The following is a 25,170-nucleotide window of genomic DNA, read 5'->3' on the forward strand; positions in this document are numbered from 1 at the left end:
TAATGCATTTGGCACTTTAAAATATCTGTACCATCATCAATAAACAAATTCCCTAATATGAGCTGCGTGATATGCTACCAGATTTAGCCTATTGGCAGTTAAACAAAACATTAAAACACACAGAAATGTTAAATGTTTGTTAAAAGAGTAAAATAATAGTAAAGGAACAGGCAGAGCGCGGCATGCGGTCTGCAAAGTGCTAAGTTGCTTGTGCGTAGAGTAATACCTATGGCAGTGCAGCGTTAGAGCTGAGTTTGTAGGTGATGTTCGCTTTATGTCCTTTTAGCTGCTCTCAGAATGTTTATCTTGCTTTTCTACCTCTGGTAACTGCTCTCTCCAGAAGGTGAACTGGCTAAAGGTGTCTGAACAGGGAAAGTCGGTGGTGTTCCCTCTGATCAGAAGAGGGAAGACATGATCTACGACCTCACATAGGCGCCCATAACTGTAAAACATGCAAGAATATTAGGACAGTCAAACTCCCAACTATTAGACTCCACAGATTATCTACTGTTAGATTGACAAGAGAATCATCAATAACAGAAATTACAAAAACACACAAATCTAAAACATCCAGATACATTTCAATGAGAATTTGGAAAGGAATATGAGTTTAATTATCATAAAAATAATGTCACAATGATAAAACATAAACTGAAATCATCCCAAAGCAGGATTAGTTTTTAATGCAATTTTTTCTTTTAATTTTCAATGATGGAATTTACAAAAACAATCCGAAGTCAAATGACATGCATTTAAATGAGAATTTGGAAGGGAAAACAAGCTTAATTATCATACAAATAATGTCAATGCAAAAACAAAAAAAGATCAAAATCATCCCTTTCTTTTAATTTTCGATGATGGGAATTACAAAAACACTTAAGTTAGATGTCCGAATGAATTTAAATGATTTAAATTTGGAAGAGAAAATTAGCTTAAAGGGTTAGTTAGTCCATCCTAAAATGACTCACTCTCATGTCCAAACCCGTAAGACTTTCATTCATCTTCGAAACACAAATGAAGATTTTAAATTAAATCAGAGATTTTTGTCCCTCCATGCAGTCCACGCGTCTACTTTCACGCTTCAAAAAGTTCATTAAGAGATCGTAAAACTAATCCATATTAATCACGCGGTTTAGTCCAAATTTTCTGAAGGGTCACAATCTCTTTAAATGATGAACAGATTGAATTTAGGCTTTTATTCACTTATAATAGTTAATCAGCGAATATAAACAGAAGCTCAACTGTACATGCTTGACACGCGAGAACAAACCTCTTGCAGAAGCTCAAACGTGCTGCGTAACACAAGAATGAACCTTATTGGTTCCTCCGGGAGCTCAAACTTGCTGTGTAACAAGAGGGGGAAACAAGATGGCGGCGCGCACAGATGCGGTGGCTGAGGTCTCTCGGAAATGGAACTGTATTTTGGATTGTGTGTCTATACGAACAACAGCTGGTACACAAACATTGCCATTATTATTGACAGACATTGTTCACCAGACCTGGAGTTGTTGGCAGTTAAATGCAGGTCCCAGGTTGTTGTTGTTACAGCTGTGTATATTCCACCAGACGCTAACGCTAATGCAGCACTCGACTACATGTTAACAGCTATAAACAAGCAACAGAACTCTTATCCTGATGGGGTGTTTATTGTGGCTGGTGATTTTAAGACTGTTATTGAAGACTGTGTTTCCAAGGTTTGAACAACATGTTAAATGCTCCACCAGAGGGGAGAACACACTGGACTGTGTCTATTCTAACATCCCCAAAGCTTTCCGAGGTTCACCCCTTCCTAATCTTGGACAGTCTGATCAGCTGTCACTTTTCTTAACTCCAGCATACTGCCCCATCATTAAGAGACAGCAAACTGTTATCCAAACGGTTAAAACCTGGCCGGAGGAAGGACCTAGACGAATATACATCTACAGTGCTTTTTTATATCAGATGCTGCGTGGAAAGTGTAACCATCAACAAGCGCATCCGTATCTACCCAAACAGGAAGCCATGGATGACTAAGGAGGTCCAACTTCTTCTGAAAGACCGTGATGCAACTTTTAGATCTGGTAATAAAGAACTGTACAGTGCTTCCAGACACAACCTGGAGAGGGATAAAATCAGCCAAAGCTGCATACAAGGAGAAGACAGAGGAGCACTTTAATTTTAGGGACACGACACACATGTGGCAGGGTGTGCATCATATAACCAACTTCAGGGGCAGCAGAGAACCACTGACAGCATGCAGCACCATGTTGGCTGAGGAATTAACTTGCTTCTTTGCCCTATTTGAGAGAGGACCGGACAATGCAGCTTCACCACAGCTGGACTCTGCTGACAGCCCACTTACTCTCCAAACACATGAGGCCACGCGAGTTTTAAAAACTGTGAATGCCAAGAAGGCTGCTGGACCGGATGGGATCCCAGGCAGGGTCCTCGGGGATTGTGCCCATCAGCTTGCAGAGGTTTTCACAGACATTTTTAATCTCTCACTTGCACATACTATCGTACCAGACTGCCTGAAAACTGCTACCATCATCCCAGTGCCAAAGCAGTCCAACATCACTTCCCTAAATGACTATAGACCAATAGCACTTACACCTATCATATCCAAGTGCTTCGAAAGACTCATTCTGGGACACATTAAATCTGCACTGCCTCCCACTTTAGACCCCCATCAATATGCATACAGGTCAAGTAGATCTGCAGAGGATGCAATAAATACTGCTCTCTATACTGCGTTGAAACAGCAGGAGCAGAAGGATACATATGCAGATTATAGTTCTGCTTTTAATACCATCGTCCCTAGCAGACTATTCACAAAGATGCTGGATCTGGGCCTCAGCAACCAACTGTGTTTGTGGATCATGGACTTTCTCAGAGAACGCTCACAGACTGTGAGACTGGGCACACACATTTCCTCAACCCTGACCCTTAGCACTGGAGCACCCCAAGGATGTGTGCTGAGCCCCCTCCTTTACTCCCTCTACACACATGACTGTACAACAGTTCACCCCACTAACACCATAATAAAATGTGCCGATGATACAACAGTGGTGGGGCTTATTTCAAATGGCAGTGAGGCTGCCTACAGAGATGAGGTATGTAGATTGGTTGGGTGGTGCAAATAACAACTTGTCTCTCAACATCAAGAAGACAAAGGAGCTAATAATAGACTTCAGGCGACACCGGGAGGAGCTTCAGCCACTGGAAATACGGGGTGAGGAGGTAGAGAGAGTGCTGGAGCTTTAAATTCCTGGGCCTCCATGTCAGTGAGGACCTCAAGTGGACCGTTAACACTGCTGCCCTGGTTAAAAAAGCCAAACAGAGACTTTACTTCCTCAGAACTTTGAGGAAGGCCCATCTCTCTGCCAGACTTCTGAAGTCTTTCTACCATTGCACAGTAGAAAGCATATTATTAACATAATGCATTACAGTCTGGTATGGAAACTGTTCAACGGCTGAAAGAGCTGCACTGCAGAGGGTCATAAAAACCTCACAAAAGATCATCGGACTTCCACTGCCCCCGCTTGAGAACATCTACAGGCTTCGCTGTTGCAGCAGAGCTTCTACTATCATTAGGGACAGTACTCTCATGATCTGTTTGCACAACTGCCATCAGGTAGACTCTACAGAGAGCAAAAGACTTGCTCTTCCAGATTCCGAAACAGCTTTTACCCAACAGCCATTTTTTAACTGAATTCCCTCTCCCCTGCCTCTATCCTCCCACAGCTGCTTCAATCATTTTGAACGGACGTGTATGCCATATTGTTGCAATAACATGCACAAGACACTTTAAGCTATTTTTATTGTTTTAACTTATTGTTTTTATGTGTGTTGAAATATGTGCGTAGTATGGATGACATTTCGTTGTATACCATGCAATGACAAACTTGCTGTGTAACAGACGAGAATGAACCTCATTGGTTCTTGCACGTCAAGCAAGCATGCTTGAACTTCTGTTTACCACAACTGCTGATATGTGCGTTGATGAATGTTTATATATGAATAAAATCCTAAATTAAATCTGTTCATCATAGAAAGCCATCGTGTCTCTTTTGGACTAAATCACTCAATTCAGATGGATTAGTTTTATGTTCTCTTTATAAACTTTTTGAAGTGGTAGTTGCATGGACTGTCAATGGAGGGACATAAATATCTCAGATTTCATTAAAATATCTTCATTTGTGTTTCGAACATGAATAAAAGTCTTACGGGTTTGGAACGACATTATGGCGAGTAAATAATGGCATCATTTTCATTTTTAGGTGAACTAACCCTTTAATTGTATAAAAATGGCCCAATGCAAAATAAATAAATAAAAACATCCCAAAACAGGGTTAGCTTGAATGCAAAATTGGTAATTTGTCTTTAAAAATGAGAAAAGAAATGTTTTCATTAGATCACTTACGATGATATGTTGGTCTTTGCATGTTCTTGGATGAGCTCTCCCTTAGGATTCACAGTGAATATTCTGTTCAAAGGCACTCCCACCTCTTTATATGAATAAACATCCTAGAGAGAAGAACGCTCCTTAGGGATTTGCATACTGTATAGCAAATGAAGGTAATGTTAGCAAACATTGCTACTTGTACTTACTGTTGCCCTGTTTCCAAAAGCAGCATAGAAGGGTTCTGTGTTTGGATAGAACAGATTTTTTATATCGGTCAGACATTCGATTTTAAACTTTTCTGGCTTCTTCTCAATGACCTCCCTGAGATTGAAAGAAAAGACATCAGTTACTACGTGGCATTATCATTATTTTTTAAAGCCTATATGTTTTGTGTGTGTACCAACCTGTGAAATGCAGAGAACAGACTACTAGGACTAAGCAGCACAGGTCCCATGGGTAGCATAGTGCCTCTTTCATTAACCCAGTGCAGGTAACCCCGGGTCATGTCAGCCATGCCAATAGCCCGAGCTGAACAGTACATAAATTTGTAGCCGTTCCTGTTTGACAAAGAGTTTTAGATATATTAGACATTAGACAAAATCTTTTTGCTCACATTTGATAGATGCTCTGTATGTGGTGTGCGACTCACTGGCTAACTCTGTGGTAGAGTCGGGCAATACCTTGATGGGTCCAGTCTTTACCCAGAGTTGGTAATATGTGTCCCAGGGTATCAGACCTGAAAGAGACTTTGCAATTTAGACGGCATGCTTTATTTTTCGCATCCGTCGAGCCCATTATATTGCCCCAGGAAGTTCACTTGAGGTGTCTTACCTTGTGATGGTGCCATCAATATCTGAAATCACTATCTTGTCATCCCAGTTCCACAGATAAATGGTACCCTCACAGCGGCAGGTGCCCTGGTACTGGGTAGTCACGCTGAAGACCACATCATTGGGGCCATCTTTTAAGTGCAGACTGGCCTGAAAAAAGAAGAACATGCTTGTAGCATGGTTTTCATAACATACTGTAGTCTCTGATTGACTTTACTGGCTTCATTGAAAATGGAGATGCTTACGAGCTGTTCTGGGGACAAACGAAGAGTCTTCCTGTAGCAATGGCCTCCAGAGCTGTGGATAACTTCAGGCTGATTGCTCACAGTATTCTGTTTAGCACTTCCACTGTCATCTTCACTGGATGATGATTCATCCTTTAATCTAGTAAAAAATACCACCAGCCAGACCACAGTTAAAACTATATACTATAGTTATACAGTTATACTATAAAATGCATTTATGATTGAATTTTGATTGATATGATATATATTCTGAGACCTGATTTCGTAGTTTCTGTGTCTAGAAATCTTAAAGGTACTGTACCCAAAACTAATTCTCTTTCAGTCTGTTTAGTTCTAAAGGCCTGAGAGTTGGTGTAAAATTTTAAACTAATCGTAACTTTTTCGATGCCAGACATTGATTAAAGGCCTGTTCATACCAAGAATAATATTGAAGAGCAGAGAAATCCACTGCACCCCATCTGCAGTTTTTTTTTCATTGGTCTGAACCTATGGTCTGAACAGACATATCGCATTTGAAAACTAAATAGAATTTTCATGCTGAACATTTCAGTTGGTGTGAACAGGTCTTAACATTATACAACTGTACTTCAGGTGAAAGTGCATATGCAACATATGACCCTTTAATTGATTAGCGAGAACAATGTTCTGGTTTTCTAAATGTACCTGCTCACAGTTCCTGTTCTTATAGACTCCTCTCCACCTTCAATCTGGTCTGATGCTGATTCCTGTTGTAGAAAGATTCACAGATTTGTATGCTTTTATTACATACATAATATTTGCAAACCTGCGAGAAGTCAACATGTCTTTGGATAAATCTGGTAACACTTTACCTTTAATTCAATTCACAATTATTTCCCATATGCAATATTGCAAACATACCGATTTGGAGCTGTCATTTCTGCCCCGCCATGAGAACCACCAGCGTCCTCCTTTCTTGGGCATCTTCTCCTTCATGATGTTCTCTACTGTGGCCTGGAGTAAACGCACAGAGCCCCTGATACTCAAAACTCAAAAACTAAATGACAGGATGACTGTGACTGAACACATGCAGCTAATAAATAAACACAAAGACGTACAGGACTAGAGCCGAACACGCTAGGAAAACAGTATGTGAAGAAACCAAGAGCAGAGTAGACGTAACTCAGACAGGAATACTTAGTGCAATGGTGCACAATGGGATGGTATGAGGGGAGATCAATTAAAAAGAAGAAGAAAAACAAGGAGGAGGGAAGAGACAAAATTTAAATGCCCTGGAGTGCCATGAGAGCTGGGGTGCAGTATACACAAGGACTTTAAAAAGCCATGAAACACTTGCTGAGAGGAGACAAACAATACAGAAACAAAACAGTATCTTTCTACCACTGTGATGTATTTCATCATTTACTTGTTTAAGCAATCCAATAATTGGGTCAGTAATGAGTTAGTGCAAACCTTTCATTAAAAACTGTGCTAAAACTGTCCAAAAAATTATAAATATAAAAAATTTAGACATCCAGTAAGCTGCAGTAGTCTTATTATTATTTATTATAATTATTATTATTTGTATATGCAGGGCAAAGATGTTTCCAAGTGCACATTTCATTTGTTGTAATGAACCTACATGAATCCAATAAATTAAGAATTCTTTAAACTAGTAAGTACATTTTAAATCAGTGTAACAAGTTTTAAATATTTTCAATATAATTATTTTTTGTATTCAGAATTATTATAAATTATACACTATATATAAATAAATTAAATATATTATATGTGTCTTTTAATTTAAATAATTTATATTGTATATAATACAATTTATTATATTATCTTTTATTAAAACAAAATTGAGCTTTTTAAGAAATTCCTAATGGCTCCCCTATTATGGTAACTGTCTTTGTTAACAGATGCCATTTTATGTATTGGTGATGGAGTCTTTTTTGCATCGGCTGCCAGTCTGATATCGGATTGACTACAAGATTCTGTTATTTCTTAATAAAGCTCTCAACAATTTAGCTCCTAAATGTTTTTCCGATCTTCCAGATCACTCAGATCCCAAAATAGTCATCTTTTGTTGGTACCACAGCCTGCCACTACCTGTCAGAACTGCTTCTACATCAGCCGAATTTAAACCCATGTTAAAAACACATATTTTTTCTTTTGCTTTTAATTCTTTGTCATTTGTATGTGTTTCTTGCTTTTATTTTATTTTTTTCAACTTTATGTACAGCACTTTGGCCAACTAAGGTTTATTTTAAACATGCTTTATAAATAAAACTGAATTGAATAATACCAAGTATGTTATATAGAACTAAAGTTAAGTGTATACATACAGTGTATATATATCACTAATAAACAAATGTTTATGAGTTCGGTATTAACAATGAGTATATTAACGAGCTTAAATGATAAGCTTTATTTAAACTACTGTGAGGTCACATTGTCAGTGTTGGATGAATAACTAAGGCCTTTCTGTACATATTTGTGCTGTTTATGCTGTCCTTACCTTTGGCAAGGGTTTCTGAAAAACCTGCACGGCCAATACGATAGGAGCGGCTGTGGTCCAGTTATAATACCTTTGTGAGGAGAACAAAACGTGAAATAATTCAAGGATGTATTAAATTGACTTACTTTGTAATTTGACAATATTTTAGTAAATTACATCATGCTATATGCTACATGTTTTTTATGTCACAAATTACATACTTAGTTCCAATCTTTACAACCAGGTTGGGATCATCAATGATAGATGGATTATCTGCAAACTCCTGATAAGATATTGCTCGCTCCTCAAATTCCTCTGTGAATGAAAGATTGTGACTTTAATTGCTGAATTACTTCCCCAGCTAATCAAATCTAGAAGTAAACAGGATATTAAGTCTACGGAATTACAGAACAGCAACTGAAAATACATTATTTTACACTACTTTTGAAAAGTTTGGGGTCAGTAATTAATACTTTTATTCAGCAAGGAGGATGCATTAAATTGATCAAAGGTGATAGCATAGACATTTGACATCAAATTACATTTTAAAATATATTAAAATATAAAACAATTTAAATTAATGTTTTTACTGCATTTTTGATCAAATAAATGAATCTTTGGTGAGCTTAAGTGACTTCTTTCAAAAATGTAAAAAAAAAAAAAAAAAAAAACCTTACTGACCCCAACCTTTTGAATGGTACTGTACTGTTCATCACAACTCCTCCTTTTACCTCTAGTGATCTCTCTGTTTTCTGACAGTCCTCCACAAAGAGAGATGGCAATATGAGGCAAGTCTCCTAACTGGTCAGAAAAGCTGTCCACCCCACTGTCCATTCCACTGCTGCCCACTGACTGAGGGGACTGATTTGCACTTCTCAGATCTGCTCCGCCCCTCACAGAAGTTGTTCCATCACTGAACAACAACAATAAATTAGATTTAAAAAGATACTTACACTACACTTGGATCATAAATGAACAAGTGAATGGCTAAAAGGCTATATGTACACTCTTGATATTTGATAACTGTTTGTTTAAACATAATCAGTGTAAAAATGACCTCTTTGGAAAGTACAGGGCAGCCACCTCAGGCTCCAACTCTGTGATGTCATCCAGGTATATTCCATCTGATCCCAAGTGCCGGCTCCTTTTGTCTAGGAATTGTTGTATTGTGACTGACATTATATTATGTTTTAAATAGCCAAAAAGTGTTTTTCTTTGTAACATTGTGACATTTATTTTCAGAACTCATAATGTCATATGACAGATCAATTAAAATTAATAAAAGTATATATGTATATATACACACACACACATATACGCACACATACCTTTTCTCTTGGATGGAGAGTCCATCTTGCTAATGGCATGAGCCCCAGGACTGTGACACCCCTCCTCTAGGTCTGTGATAAGATGGGCGGCCGCACTGATGGCCTCCACATCTACAGCAGGGACAGATGTTGCCTCTCCAGCCCTGAGATCAGGCACATACACATCATTGCTCTGAGACTCCACCGTTCCATCCCCAGTGATGGCTCTGAAGTGCGTGCTTTCAGACGGTGGGATCGATCTTGGGTTCACCACCATGGGCTCTGACAGGGGCTGCAGGAATGAAGGCTGTGTGAAAAGAAAGATGTACAGTTAACTGATTCGGATTTGTTAATTTGTTGTGGTCATGTGACATGGCTGATTAATACTGTACCTTGGCAGCATGAGGTAGCTCTCCCCATGTCCACAGCATCTCAGGGTTGTCCAGTTTCCCTTTACCCCTCTGACTGTCCAGCAACTCTGAATCACTCTTGGGTGTAGATGGCAGGGAGCTATTTGGACTGCTGTAGGGAGAAATGAGAGATGGAGACATTTAGCAATATTTGGATTAATTGTAAGTTTGTATTAATACAGCTGTTGTGAAATAAACTAGTACGAATGCCTTTTCATTCCTCTACAAAATTGAATTTCATGCTTGACAAACAAAGCAAAAATCTTAAAATTGGGCAATACGCTACAGAAATGTTAGACATTTTCCTTATTTCCTTAAACCTTATGGCTTTGTTGCAAGTTTATTTACATTACATGGTGAATGTATTGGTTACCTGTGTGTGGACTGGAACATGGCTATTTGTTGAGGGCAAGAAATGGATAATCCTGCATTGGTGGGAATGGGTAAAGAGCATGTCTTCTCCAACCCTGTACTGTGGGTCAGAAAACAAAGCTTTAGATTAAAATGTCCATTATTTTGAATCTCATACATAGAAAAAAATTATATGTAAGCACAATACTATATAAGTCTGTTGTAGAATGAATACAGCTAAATGCATTAGCAAGTTTGTGCATTATGATATACTATCAGTTTAATCACTGTACTGCAGCTGGGGAACAGTTTGCTGATGATTATCGACGTACATATTAATAGAGCCTTCAGTTCAGTCTCAGATGCACTCAGCAATACAGCATATGCTGAGGTTTGCTTTAATGTGGTGAGAAACAATTCCATTGGACTGAATTTTCTGTGTAATAAAATATTCTGCAGACAAACACGTTTTTGGATTTCACAGGGTTTTTTTATTTTATTTGTCGGCCATCTCTTATTGTCTTTTCGCTGAAATGCTGGGACTCCAGTGTTCTTATAGATTATTTTATTAAATTGATTGCAAAAATACAAGTCTGGATTTATTTTAATGTTACAATCAGGAAGTATTCTGTTATCAGTCAGAGAGTGTGTCAAAGTAATGCCCATTTGGCAGTAATATACAGCTATAAGAGAATATATGTATTCAGTAAGCAGACACAGTGGACATGTTAGGCAATGATTACAGCTTGTGATCATAATGATTACAATATAAGGATAATATTTTGAAATGCGTGTTAATTCATTTTTCCCAAAGAGATCAAGAATGGATTACAGACTGACAGACAGGGGACTCCAGTTGAAAGGGTCTTTTGATGTTGTATACTAGTTGTGGTAATTGTTTTTCTCTTTTGCAATATATTAAATACATTTACTACAAACTTTGTAACTTTATATCGTGCAATTTTGACTTTGTCATAATTGCGATGTGACCAGAACTTGGCTCCTTTTTGAAAAACACTGGTAAGCATACCTTTGAACACCAGTCCACTTTCCTTCAGACTGTGTGTATGTGCTGCTGGTTCCTTTCACCTGCTCAGCAAACAGCTCATGTGACATGGCTCTGAAAACACATACAGTATAGGCAAACATATTCAGTAAGTATATATACCCGCAAAAGGAAAGAGTAAGACATCGTATACATTTAGATATTCCATGCACATAGACATACCAAGGGATAATCTGAAGTGATTGCCTTAAACAGGCTCATTCTTCCAGGAAGACAGAGAGCACTGTGGGGTTTCTAAAGAGCTAGTGTCTGGATTCAAACTGCTGCTTTACTGAGCAATACATTCCCAGCTGACTCTTTTGGCCTTGTGAACAGCGTTTTCCCAGTGGCCTTTACAGTCAAATTTATTTCTGGTACCTGGGAAACAGATTCTTGGTAATGCAAGGCATGTAGTGTAGTGGAACTTGCTTATTCAGATCGCAGAGATAAAATACATAATTTGTCATCCACTGGGAATGAAAGAAGGGAAAAGGATGTTTATATTGTTAAAATGATTTATATTGCAAATAATTTCTTTTCTTGGATATGTGTGGGTACATGCTAGATGGCCCAGCATTACAAAGGACTCCCCTCAAGCTGGAGCCAGAACTGGCAGGGTTTCCTGGATTTCGTGGAAAAACATTGGAGGGGCTGTTTGAGCCGCTTGTTTACTTCAGCAATAGGACTGGCGACCTATTTTTCTCCACTTTGCCTCTCTCTCTCCATTGCAGAGCCTATTCGAAGACTGAACAAACAGACACAGCCCACATCCCAAGACCACTGCAACTGGAATCATTCCAGCATACTTGCAGAAAACAGATTATGCCACTGTAATCACATGATTTGCAGTGATTTCAGATGGGTTAAGAGAAGGAGGATCTCTCATTACAGAACCATCTGTTTTGTCTTTAATGTGTGTGTCCTGTCCTCTATGCTCTATACAGGAAAATATATTAAGCTCCACAGCTCCTGCCAAGCAGAACTCCAAGAAAAGTGGGATTTAGATTCAATGTGAGATCTTGGCAAGGGCACTATCCCCATTTACCCACATATAATGAAAGTGAATGGTGACCAGAGGCTTTTAAGCTCCAAAAACACCACAATGCTATCGCAGCTATCAAAACTCATAAACATCAGTGAATGAGTTTTGAGTGAACTCGTTGAGTTTTAAGTGGACTCATTCACATACATCACTCACTTCACAAGTTCACATATATTCAAAATAGCATACTGAAAAGTGCCATAACAGTCAACAGGTGTGACATCAGTGATACCAAATGTCATTGACTTTTACATGTCTCTAAAACAATTGCAATATGGTTGCAATTTGAATATACAAGTAAGTCATATGGTCTGCTTCTTTAAAAAAAAATTGTGCTTGACAGCCTCTGGTATGGAAAAGAACGGCATGGATATTCAAAATTTCTGCTTTTGTGTTCCATGGAAGAAAGAAATTTATACAGACTTAGAACGACATGAAACATTATGTGCGTAATGATAATACGTAATAATATTCATACTGTTTGTTCTGACCTGCTGCCTGAAGCCTCTGCGTCATCATCAGAACTCATGTCGATGGTAAACATGTCCTCATCTTCTGAAAAGTCTTCGTTGTCCTCTCGCTTCTTGCTGTCTACTTTAGATTTTCTCCTCCTCTTCCTCCTCTTCTTCATTATTGAACTGTCAACAGGGGCCTGCATGGGGCCCAGGGTTTGAATGAAGGTTCCGTTTCCAGACTCAGAAAGACGGGACAAGACTTTTCCCATTTGGGCCTGCATTAGGGCAGAGCCTTCTGAAATTATGGGTGATGTAGCCAAGTGGGACGGCACCATCTCCTGTAGACAGAGTAATAAATAGTATGAAATGTAGACATGCTTTAGGGAGTTTTTTCCTTTTTTTTTTCCTTTTGGAGGACAACATCTTGACTTATTTTAGAAAATATATTAAAAAAATATATTATTGGTTTTAAATAATGCTAAATATACAGTTCCATTACCAATATTTAGACATATTTATGGCCTGAAAAATGTCTTAACTCATCCCGCCACTGGCAGGTGTTGCAAAAAGTTAATATTGGACCTTGATAGGGTGTGTTGTAGAACATATGAACACAAATGTAGACTGCAGCCTTAAGATTTGGTTTGACCGTGTCTGCTTAAATCCCAGAAGCACAACAATGTGACCTTAATGCCAAGTAACAGATCACTGCATGTTTCATTACAGATAAACTCATGCACGTGCAACAGTTCTGAACCGTCTGTAAGTCATGGCTTCACAAGACATAAGTGCAAGAGCAACAGAAGCACATAAATGTTGTTCACTCACTCAGTGACCAGAACCAGTCAGCCTACACTCCCATTCAAGCAGACAGACCATTATCCTATGACTATGACTGTAGTCAACAGCAGGACCATCACAACAATTAATACAGAAAACCACTGTCCCTTTAACATTACTTTTCATTAGATGAGGTAGAGCTATAAAGTTAGTTATTTAATTGCACCCCAAACTAATGCCAGTCGTTGGCAGAGTCAAATCCAAGTCTTCTGAATGGCTAACATGCATGGACTCTTTTTTTTTTTCTTCCCCTTAACAGAGCTTTTGGCTGACACAGAGACAGGTGTGACTTTTCGGAATACATATTTGAGTAATACAAGTCATCTGACCTTTTGTGTTTGGTATTCCAAAAAAAAAGCCCTCCAGAAGCTTTAATTTCTTGTACTGGCAACACGACCATCCCAAGTACACTGCACTTCAGTGAAAAAGCCTCTACTGTCTTAAAACTGATTCTATATGACACACATTATGTTCGTGTGGTGCCACAAATCATTACAAGGAAATCATACGTGATTAAAACACACTATTTCTCCACTTTCACTGTCGAATAAAGGCATAAATGGCCAATAAATAAATAAACAAATAAAACAGACTCTAACCTTGAGAAAGAATAAGCAATTATGTAACTGGCACATTCCGTGAATATAGGGCAATTTAGAATTTATTGCCCATTTTTAGAATCAGGGGTGAAACTATTATATATAGAATAATATATATATATATACACACATACATACATAAATAAATAAAAGTAATAAATCATGAAAAGTATCTAGTGTTAAACACATCAAATGTTTTAATTTTTAACAAAATATTTCATTTTTGAATTTGATACATTTTGATTTTATTTTGATGTTTATTTAATGTTCATTGCAAATAAATTAAATAAAGGGTATTAAACATTGTAGTAGTACATTGTGGTAGGCTATCTCTAGAACAAGTCAAGTCACCTCTATGTATATAGTGCTTTATATTGTTTCAAAGCAGCTTTACAGTGATAACACGAAAATGATTCAATGATGCTAACAGAGATCATTTCGGCTTTAAGCAGAAAATAGTGCCATTGTTTAGCTGAAGTCAGTTCACTTACTATTTTGAATATAAAACTCTTGTCAAAATTAAGTGCCATTACATTTCTAGAATATCATCTGTTAAAATACTACACTAAAGCATCCAATGTATTAAATCTCCTTCTCTACAAATGTAACACTTGTATTTAAAACAGAATATCATATTTACATGAATTACTTTAGTCAGGAGTGTAGCAATTTCATATTCCTGTGCATGCAATCCAGTTATAGCTCTCTGTTTGCTACTGGCTAGTCAAATGAAGCACAAGCATATAGAAAGAAGGTTCATGCAAATGGACAGTGATTCTAGTAATGAGGAAGCGGAAGACTAAGCCAGGAGGATAACCAACATTACGCGCGCAGAGCTTTTCTTATCTCAGCGGTCGGACAGTGTTTCAGGGCTTTTCTCCTGTGCGTTACTTTGCCCTTTAAATTGGCTGGCTTTTTCTTTTAAGCTTGGGAAGCAGAAAGATGGGTCCTGATTTAGACAGGAAAAGGTTGGCCTTGGCAGAGAGGGTCTGTTCTAGAGCAAAGTGTCCAAGCTCAGGAACAGAATGCGTGCGGCGGGATTGTTTCCAGTAAACAAGTTCAGATTTCAAGCTATGGTACTCGGGAAGAGACTTGCATACATCGTGTTACATTTCTTAGTGCACAATGACCCTTGGCCACTATAAAAACAACGCTATACAGGATTTATTGTTTGGTACAGTACTCACCTCACCACTTTCTGTTTCTGTGACAAAGAATGCCTCTCCATTTTCACCCAGTTTCATGTGTAAACTGACCGGCTCCCCATTTATCTCAATGTCAACCTGAGGAGAAAGGGAACAGGGAATGCTGTCACTATAATAAAGACAATTTACAACACTAAGCCATGTGCAACACAAAGCCAATGACAATGCTAATTTTATCTCATCTTCAAACAACTGCTGTTCCCTTAAGTCCCCTTATGTCCATGGCTTTGATATATTTCTTGATATGTGACACCAGACGTTCTGGTTCTGGACATTGGACAGGATTACCCTGTCTTAAATGGATAGTACACCCAGAAATTAAAATTCTCATGTCATTTACTCGCCCTTATGTCTTCTGAACACAAATTAAGATATTTTTTATATTCTCTCAGTACTTTTGTCCATCCATTTAATGTCCACACAACCAAATCATTTAGACATTACAAAGTGCAAAAAGACATTGTAAAAGTAATGAATTAAACAGTTTAATTCAAGTCTTCTGAAGAGACTGGGTCACTTTATATGATGAATGGATTTAATTTAGGCTTATATTCTTCACATATAAAAATGTATCACCACACATACATAAAGCCCATCAAATATGGTAAACAGAAGCTCAAACATGCTTGCTTGATGTGCAAGAACAAACCTCACTGGTTCTTGCAGAAGCTTGAATGTGCTTGAGTGAAGTGACAAATCTCACTGGGACAAACACGCGCAATAAAAACAATATTAAGACACTATTCCAAGACTTTTTAAAAGCACTTGGCGTTTGTTGGTTCTTTTTGGAGCTTTAAGACTTAAAACGTAAAAAAAACTCCATAAAGTTTTGAGGGATGAACATGAGGGTGAGTGCATAACAAAATAATATTATTTTTTTGGCTGAAATATCCCTTTAACACACACACACAAGATGAATCAGAGAATTTGTAAGCTGCAAAAATATGAATATCTCGTCCGCTGCTAGTGCTTACCACTTTCTCCCGTGAGCGTAGCACTCCCATCTTGCCGAAACGGACGTGAAAAGGCGAGCACTGCAGAGTGCCGTCAGGCTGACGCACCACAATGACATCAATACAGCCGGAGAGGGTGGCAGGGTTCAGGCCTCTGTACAGCTCCTTCACCTGCACGAAAACCTGACCGGCCAGCTGACCCACGTAGTTCATGGTCTGACTCTGAAACAGAGAGATTTCAAGCTTTTAGAGAGAAACATAAGGTGACTAAAGTGGACACAGTGCAAATGGTATAACTGAAACCACTCAAATCAGCACCATCTTAAAATCTATTTATTTAGATTTTCTATTTATTTATAATCTATTAAAATGCATTTATTTAGTTGGTTTCAGCTTGTGGTACTCCCTGAGAAAATAAGTATGTTACTCTTTTACATGTAACAAACAAGTAGCCTACTTGATCCTTTTATCATTAAGTCAAGCAATATACTGTATTTATCTGTGCACTTCAGCACTAAAATTAATGGCTTTTTGTGTGAAAGTGCACAGTCAACTCTGTAAAGGCAACTGTTATGTTGATGAGCCATCTCTGTGTTAAGAGAGTATGATAACATATTCAACATCTCTCCAATAAATAGTCTTCTACGATTGTGCAAATGTTTGCAGCTGCAGGGTTACTGGAAAATAAAAGCCTGTAGAGCAAAAACTTGCTGTCTTGCTTAACTCAAGCCAAGATCTCTTTGGAAATGTAGGTGAAAGGTAAAATATCATTGAACCCCAACTAAAGACTGCAAGTGGTAGACACATGACATTGCTCAAAAAAGGATTACAACTGGTGTTCCTTATGCATTGCCAAGGGTTTAATAATGCCTAGTTCTGACATGCTCTGCCAACCCAGAAAACTACTGCCTCTCTCTAGACCACAACACATAATGTTTAAAGTAATTAGCTAACTGCAAGTTTCTGCAATAAAAAAAAAAACCAGTGTGTGCACTATTACAATATGCAATTTAGGGCTTGTGTAGATCAGACAAGACACAACAAGTTTCCACTGCATTAATGGGAACGGGAAGATAAATCATTTTGTATGCAAGCTCTTCAGGGTTCTCACACTTATTGACCAATTATTTGTATGACTTGCTCATGACCTTTCCAGCTGTTCATTCATTACTGACAAAAGGATTTATTTAGAAATCATTTTGCACAGATTTCTGGACGAATTTTCATTTGTATAACAGGTGACAATTTTCTGAATTAACATATTTAGGACTGAACAAAATGACCTTCAAAAGACAAACCGAAGCTGCCTGTGATCAAATATTTCAAGCCAGTGAAATATTTAAATATTTGAGGGAAATGCAAATCTAGAATGTATTTTCATTACAGACTTATCAAGGCCTGGAAACCACACTTTTTAAATTCCCTAATCTTTCTAGGCTTTCCTTGACTGTAGGAACTCTGGCTCTTAGAAAAACCTGACAACCATATTAACCCAAATTATTTGCCCCCTAGATGTAACCCTGGGATTGTGCAAACCCCTTCAAGTAAGTCTTCATTGTTCATAAACAACAAACTGATCCTTTACATATACACAGACACCACAGTCACATGGGACTGACATAGCTCCGATGGTTCTGCTGTTAGATACTGATGCCAATAATAGCACAAACATCCAAATTTACAGTGCAGCATCTATGATGCTTAATTTAACACTAGAGCTATTGCATAATTGCCCATACCCACAAACACTTAAAGACTCATTTCAACTCTCTCTCTCCCCATATATATTGCAATCATTACTACATCATGAATAATAGAGAAATAACATTAGGTAAGTAGTGTACATACAAATGTTATATTTTTGTTGTTAATCGAAGTTAAATCATATAGAATGTGTATAATCGTCTAGATAACTGCATGATTGCTATGGAAAGCGAATGTCAGGGATCATTATAGTCAGATATCCAAAGAATGTAAACAATCATCCATTGTGCTATAAAAAGAGAAGCCCTTTCACTGAGTATATAAATATATTAACCCAAACGAATGGATGTATTTATGTTAGATGATGATTATAAACAGGATGGAAATGAGAAGCCAGGCAAGGATGAAATTTTCTGTAATACATACGTGGGATGCGGCAGACGCGTTAGGATGTGACAGCCATTCAAATGCACTTAGTGGATCTTCGTACGCTGCTGAATCCGGTTGATGTTCGCTGCTCGCTCATGTATTTTGTCTCTGCCGTTTGACACACTGTTCTCTGACTGTCTGTGTTGGCGTTGTATTTAAAGCAGGGTGGAAACTGCTTTCAGTGAGTAGCAGTCCCTGCCTCTGCAACTGACATCACAGTTAACCCTTTGCGCCCATCTACATTGCTAAATACACGACGCGACAAACAGCAATAAGCTCCCATCTACAGTTAATGAAGCGGTCTACCACTGTATCCAATATTATGTCTTTCACGCTTGTGGATTGAGTCATGACGTCGTCGTCACCCAGTGAAGAGTGAACCAATCAAACACTTTGTTTATGCGACGCAACGCGACTAGAACGCTTAAGCGTCAAAGGCAATATTTTGTCTACTTTCTGTCGTCCACTGTAATATTTTACATTTGTTTGCCTAGTTTATATTTAATTATAATTGTTTGCTGAATCTGCCATTACAGTGGTGAAGTAATGCTGACAATGCACTGCATTTAATGCACGCGTTTAATGGATTTAACACGCACACAATTCTGCTCACGTGGCAGCAGCAGCTGAACTGGCAATCAAAAGTTTACAGTAGCGCTGCCACTGTGTGTGTGTGTGTGTGTGTGTGTGTGTGTGTGTGTGTGTGTGTGTGTGTGTCTGTGTGTTATCACAGAAAATACATGTGGATGGGTGAGTGGTAGTTTACTGATATTATTCCACCACCTTACATGCTGTCAAAATAAAAGGTTTTTAATTACAGGCATTTATGTCTCAAAGACGCATGCTGTATACCGGATGTATAGCCTACAGTAATCGCAGAAGGATTAAGAAAACTTCACTTTTTTAGTCATTATGGTGATTTAATTTTATATTGATTTAGAAATATCAGCGTTGTCTATTTGATTTGAAAAGTACACCATGGTACAGCGAGTGTATTAGATGGTAATTATGTATTTTGACACTGAATGATGACCATAGCAGGCCATACCATTGTACTTACATTGCTTGATGGTACCCTAAGGTAGCCTACTGCAAAGAGTATAATGGCACTATCATGATAAATGTCTAAAACACCATGGTATTACCATGATACTTTATCTAAAACCATGGTAGTTTAAAATCTTAGAAGAAAAGTGGGGAACACTTTAGAATACTGTTACAAATGAATAACTAAACAGGAACAAATGAGTAATGCATTATTACTCTAAGAGTACTAGAGTAATACATTACTCTTACTACTATTAACAAGAAACTGATGAAAAAAATCATTACATTTATATAGCCTATAGCGCTTTTCTCTGCACTCAAATCACTTTACGTAAGGGGGGGAATCTCCTCAACCATCCACCTGGATGATGTGACGGCAGCCATATTGCGCCAGAACGCCCACCACACACCAGCTTACTGGTGGAGAGGAGACAGAGTTATGAAGCCAATGAGTATAGGGATGATTAGGAGACCATGATGGACAGAGGCCACCGGGCAAATTTGGCCAGGATGCCGGGGTTACACCAATTAGCAAGTAATAATGCTTAGTTAAATGTGGTAGTTCACAAGTATGTGTCATTATTAGTGGGTAACCATTATCTTCATTTTAGAATGAATTATACATTGTGCATTATTGACATTTAAATATGAACCATGGTAGTTCTTAGTAGTCCTCTGGGAGGCATGAAGACAATAGTAGTTACTGATGATTAGCTAGTGAACTACCTCATTCAACTGAGTGCTATTACTTACTAATTTGTTAATCAGAGGTCATTGTTAGTTAATACTAGAATGTTAATAGTGCTGTGCTCATTTTTTCCTTTGTTATTCATTAATGACGGAACAGTATTCACTTTAGTAACGGAAAAGTGCAACACTTGCTCTACAAACTTGACTTTATTTCTTTAAAAACAGTGATGTTTCTGCCAGCTTCAAAGCCTTCGTCAGACATCCCATGGGTAAACCATGGTAGAAACCAGACAGTGTATTATAGCTTTAGTATTGCAATGCATGCATAGACATGCATCTTTGATTATATCTACATTATGTCAAGAAATAATCTGGATGTTGCTTTAGATGCCATTTGCACATGAAAGCACTGAAAGCATACATTCTTCTTGACATAGCAGTTATTGTAGTTTAGTGTCCTGTGGTAACCCTGGTGTCCTTTAAGAGGGATTTCAGAGTGCTTGTTTGAGTGGTTCAATGGATAATGTGTGTGCGTATTTAAGTTCACAAACAGCTGCCTTTCTTTGAAAAGAGAGAGTAAAGAAGACAGGTATGTGTCTATGTGTGCACGTTTCTGTGAAGCACTGTTTAGGCGAACAACCTAAAAGAAGTTTGCCTAAGAAAGGACTGCCCACCTCTCTGATTACACAGCCTTCTCTCAGCACACTCTCTATTTCATCATGATTCGTTGATCTCTCCATTGGATAACCAGCACATTGAGTTCATTCCAGAAACACTGTTTCCAAGAATAAGAGAATGTGATTTAGAGGGTCTGGGGTCTGAGTAGTCCAAGGAGACTTCTAATGCACTGTGCGATTACTGAGTGCAGAAAAATACTAAAGGAAGTTGTTGACATGGCGGTCAAGATACTAATAAACACTGATATATTTATATGAAATATTTCATACTATATTTTGATTTGTTTTGCTGTATTTTGCCAGTTATACTGTAATAACACTTTGTTCATGAAAAGATACAATATTCATTCAATTTACTCTAAAACCTGTCCACATTGTACACTCTTTACATTTTGGTCTATAAGCTTAGCACGTGACTGATTGTAAAAAAAAAACTTTTCCTCGAAAACTCATGAATGCTTTCACGTGGAGGAAGGGGGAGTCATCTGGGATGGGCCATCTCCACCAATCGGAGAGGGGGCCTGTGACACAAGGCATGTGGGGTCATGTGTTGAGTAAACTGCTGACCTTACTATTGTAAGAGGGAAGAGTGACACTAAGACTCTTCTGTGAAGTGGGGCCTGTTTTTCTGCATTAATCCATTGTGTTTTTGGCACAGTATGTACCATACCATAGGCTGTAAAACAAGATCCTGCTTAGTTAGTATGAGGGATTGGGTTGTAAACAAGTGGAGGAAGTGTACAGATACTACATTGTGCAGCAGATAGTGTGAATGTGCAAGTTCATAGGTCAAAAACACTGTTTAATAATACGGAATTAGGACTGTCACCTGATTAAAAATGCAATCAAATTAAATACATGATATATTGATTAATTATTCAAATTAATTACATATATAAATTATTTTCTGAAAAAGGCCTCAAATTAAGTCAAGTCAAAAGACTGCTAAATCAGCGAAGACAGTTTGCTCGAAAGTGCTAAATCAAACCCGAATTGCTCAGATAATATTTTTATTAAAAAACATTTTTATTATAATTTTTTTTTTTTTGCCTATGTTTTTAATTCATCAAAAAATACCTTTTTGACTCCAAGGCCCCACAATAAAATCCAAAAGCCCCCTAGCCCTAGTTTTGTTTTCAAATCTTTTTTTAATCTATGGACACTCCAAGTTTTTGTAAAAAATTTTTTTTAAAGTAACTACAGTAAAACTAACAATTATGCTTGCAATTAAAATAATAAAATTTCATGATTCTAGACGTTTTGGAGTCTCAATGAGCTCTATGTTCTTCAGGATTTTAAAACATTTTTACTCACAATTTCTACCCGATAAAATATTTTAGAGTTTGGCATGAAAAAAATAAAAAATAAAAAAATATATATATATATATATTTTTTTTATATATATATTTATATATATATGTATTTTTTCAATTAAAAAAAAAATTATATATATATATATATATATATATATATTTATTGAAAAAATGGCCACTGTGTTTTAAGATTTTGTTAATTCCAGGTCTACAAATCACACATGTTAGGCTACCTCATAGATTTGCCTGGATATATGAGAATGAGAATGTGGGAACCCTGATTCCTCAATAGGAAACAAACAGTTGTTGGGGTTATTTGGGGGGATGGAGATGGGGGTGAACCACTGGACTTTTTGGTCTAACAGGAACAAGTTGAAGTTGAAGGGAACATGAGTGCAGATATCGTGTCTCTCCTAAAACCCTCACACCACACAGAGTGCAGAATTGGAAACCAAAGAACAGGCTTGGCTGGAAGTTCATGCTGATGTCTGTTTATAGTCAATCAAGCTAAAGAACTTGTTCTCAAAAAAAACAAAACAGCAAAACAGTTTCTCTCGCCTCAGCACAAGCAGGCTCTTGCTCTGCTGCAGTGGTATTGAGCTTTACATCAGTTATTTCAGTCTTGATGTAGCACTGGCCATATTTAACTTCAAATGCATGTCTTAAAAGGGGGTTGAATTACATGAATCATTATAAACCGGCATCTGTTGTTGCATCAACCTTGCATAATTGAGGTTACTTCTGAATTCATTTTTTTTTTTTTTTCAGAAAATGTAAAAATCTAGTTTGTATTTCACCTGACACTGACAACCTGACATTGCACTTCAGAACAAACAGTAACAATTAAAGGGCTCTTATAATACGAATCATTTATGAATCATAACCATAATGACCACAGCAATGAATATACAACAACGTATAGCTCCTGACCTTCACTTGCTCCTGCTGAAGTTGAACACTTTTGACTTATCCAGATATTGCCTGACCTTTAATTCAACATCTGGGGCTCTATCTTGCACTCGGCGCAAATGACTTTGTACACTGACGCATGTATCATTCCTATTTTGCACCAGCGCAAAGCGGACTTTTCCCTCCACAGACACACGTCGGTTAACTAAGAAATACACTTGCGCTCCCCGGGGCGGTTCAGCGCAAAGAGGAGGCGTGTTCCGGCGCAAACTTTCCCTCATGCTATTTTGCTGTTCTATAAAACAATTGCGCCACTGACCAGAAAAAAACTAGTCTAAAGTCAGTGGCGCGTTGCGCGTTGTTCATTATGCTATTTTAAGCGCGCACGCTTGGCCATAATGTAGCGGGTGCACAACGCGCATACACCTTGATTCTCTCATCAACACAGATGCAGCAGTTTTTATTTTTGCAAATCATACATTATAACAAGGAAAAATATTAACACATGAGGGAAATCATTGTGGTGTCCATGAAAATTTAGTTTTTTTCCTCCCACGCCTGTTTAACCGACGCTGATTTGTATGGGGATGGGAGAAACCCACCCACGATAGATAGATAGATAGATAGATAGATAGATAGATAGATAGAGAGATAGAGAGATAAATAGATAGATAAGTCTGATTTGAACGTTGAATTTCTTGTTATTTCTGCATGCATTCTAGCCTACTTCAGACAGTCAATAAACAGTGCCGTCTGAGGGTGTTACTGCATGAGGGTTTATGCCATAGTTTACAGGTGCACGCAAAACACGCAATACAACGTCACTTCTCTGTCTTTCACGGTCCTGACAAGAACGTCGGTCTCCTCGGCTGTGAACCGCTGCTGACGCGCGCCTGGTAAATCCGCCGTTATAATAGCAATCCGCCATGCAACATGCGCACAGGGAATGTGAGATGACGCTCTGATTGGTTTATTCCACGTTACGCCCAAACCACACCTATGAATAATGAAGCTACTTCAGGCCAACCTCTTTTAGATTTGCGCCAGGCGCAAGAGGCATTTATCCCGCCGGGAAAATAGCAACAGCGCCGGGATCCGCCCACAAAGTTACTTGCGCTTTGCGCTTTGACACTTGCGTTTCAGATCGTTAAAATAGGGCCCCTGATGTTTCTTTTTTAATTAAAGATAACATTGTACAGACATCCTATTAACACACACTTTGAAGAATGACATCCCTCAAAAGTTATGCAAACCTGGTCTGTCTCTTTGGAAATGCCAGTGTAACTTGACACTATGACGCACTCAATGCTCTTTGGTTCTAGGTCACATAACAGACTCGAAGCAGACACACACACATGGTTTCCCTGTCGATGACCGTCCCCCATTAGTGCCAAACGGACATTTGATTTGCAAACGGCAAAAACTTCTCATATTTCGTAGACTAATTAATAAACATCATAATATAATAAATATTCAAATATTTAAATGTTAAATTGTAGTCCTATGCATAAAAACATATCTCAAATACATGCATATTATATGCACTTTTGTTTTGATATGCTGATGATTCATTCTTAAAATGAGAACCTTATTTGAAAATAAGAACAATCACTGTATCAGAATAATCAAACAGGCCACAATCAACACAAAACTACTGAGAGTATAAGCAATGAAGCTACACTAAAAAAAGCTTTAAATGCAATAAAGCAATTAAAGTACATCTTAACAATATCAAATCCAGACAGACATTTTTCAGTGTTTTTTATCCATCATTCTGAATATTAAACTGACAAATCACTGTGTGTTACCCATGTCCAGCTCGTCTCATTTGGGCTGAATATCTCATCGTAGCCTTCCACTTGATCCTCTGCTATCATGATTCCATTATCCACTCGCTTATATGAAATAAGCCTTTATTACGAAGCTGAAACTAGTCCTTACGCAATGCTTGTGCTAACAACTGAGCAGTGAGCTATATACCGGGCTTAAAAGTGTTTTCGTATACTAATTTTACCAAGCGTGTTCTTGGAATGGTGTCCACAGGCGAAACTTGAGAGGTCTGGCATGAAGAGCCTCAAGCGGTCAGACCCACCCTGAGAGAGGGGACATCACTTCAGCTTTATCACAATTAGTATATAAACACCCAGAAAGATGCACACATGATCTATAGACCAACCATGTACTGTACACACAACCAACTCAACAAACTGATGCTAATGAGAAAAGTTTTTCACTCTATATATCATGTCACTTCCACAACATCTCAAATGTATTCTT

General features: G+C 38.0%; 1 protein-coding gene across 4 annotated transcripts; it reads right to left on the reverse strand.

Moving 5' to 3' along the window:
• Positions 1 to 244: 244 nt before the first annotated feature.
• lpin1a (lipin 1a) lies at positions 245 to 24,881 on the reverse strand. Of its 4 annotated transcripts, none has more exons than XM_056266331.1 (22): positions 24,702 to 24,881; positions 16,146 to 16,346; positions 15,154 to 15,249; positions 12,564 to 12,865; positions 11,016 to 11,105; positions 10,008 to 10,106; positions 9,617 to 9,743; positions 9,246 to 9,531; positions 8,975 to 9,068; positions 8,649 to 8,830; positions 8,139 to 8,232; positions 7,939 to 8,008; positions 6,536 to 6,613; positions 6,339 to 6,431; positions 6,123 to 6,184; positions 5,460 to 5,598; positions 5,216 to 5,364; positions 5,034 to 5,120; positions 4,789 to 4,941; positions 4,591 to 4,705; positions 4,403 to 4,506; positions 245 to 442 (listed from the first exon to the last, which is right to left on the reverse strand). In XM_056266331.1, exons 1-22 carry the CDS (start codon positions 24,768 to 24,770, stop codon positions 283 to 285), a joined length of 2,850 nt encoding a protein of 949 aa, XP_056122306.1. In that variant the 5' UTR covers positions 24,771 to 24,881; the 3' UTR covers positions 245 to 282. The 4 variants fall into 4 exon arrangements, with proteins under 4 accessions (XP_056122306.1, XP_056122309.1, XP_056122308.1 ...); XM_056266334.1 differs by lacking the exon at positions 24,702 to 24,881 and adding an exon at positions 18,255 to 18,482; XM_056266333.1 differs by lacking the exon at positions 24,702 to 24,881 and adding an exon at positions 18,251 to 18,482.
• Between the last annotated feature and the right edge of the window lie 289 nt (positions 24,882 to 25,170).

The sequence above is a fragment of the Rhinichthys klamathensis genome, unplaced genomic scaffold (assembly GCF_029890125.1).
Source record: "Rhinichthys klamathensis goyatoka isolate OS25496 unplaced genomic scaffold, OSU_Roscu_1.1 h1tg000247l_1, whole genome shotgun sequence".
In the NCBI taxonomy this organism is placed as follows: domain Eukaryota; kingdom Metazoa; phylum Chordata; class Actinopteri; order Cypriniformes; family Leuciscidae; genus Rhinichthys; species Rhinichthys klamathensis.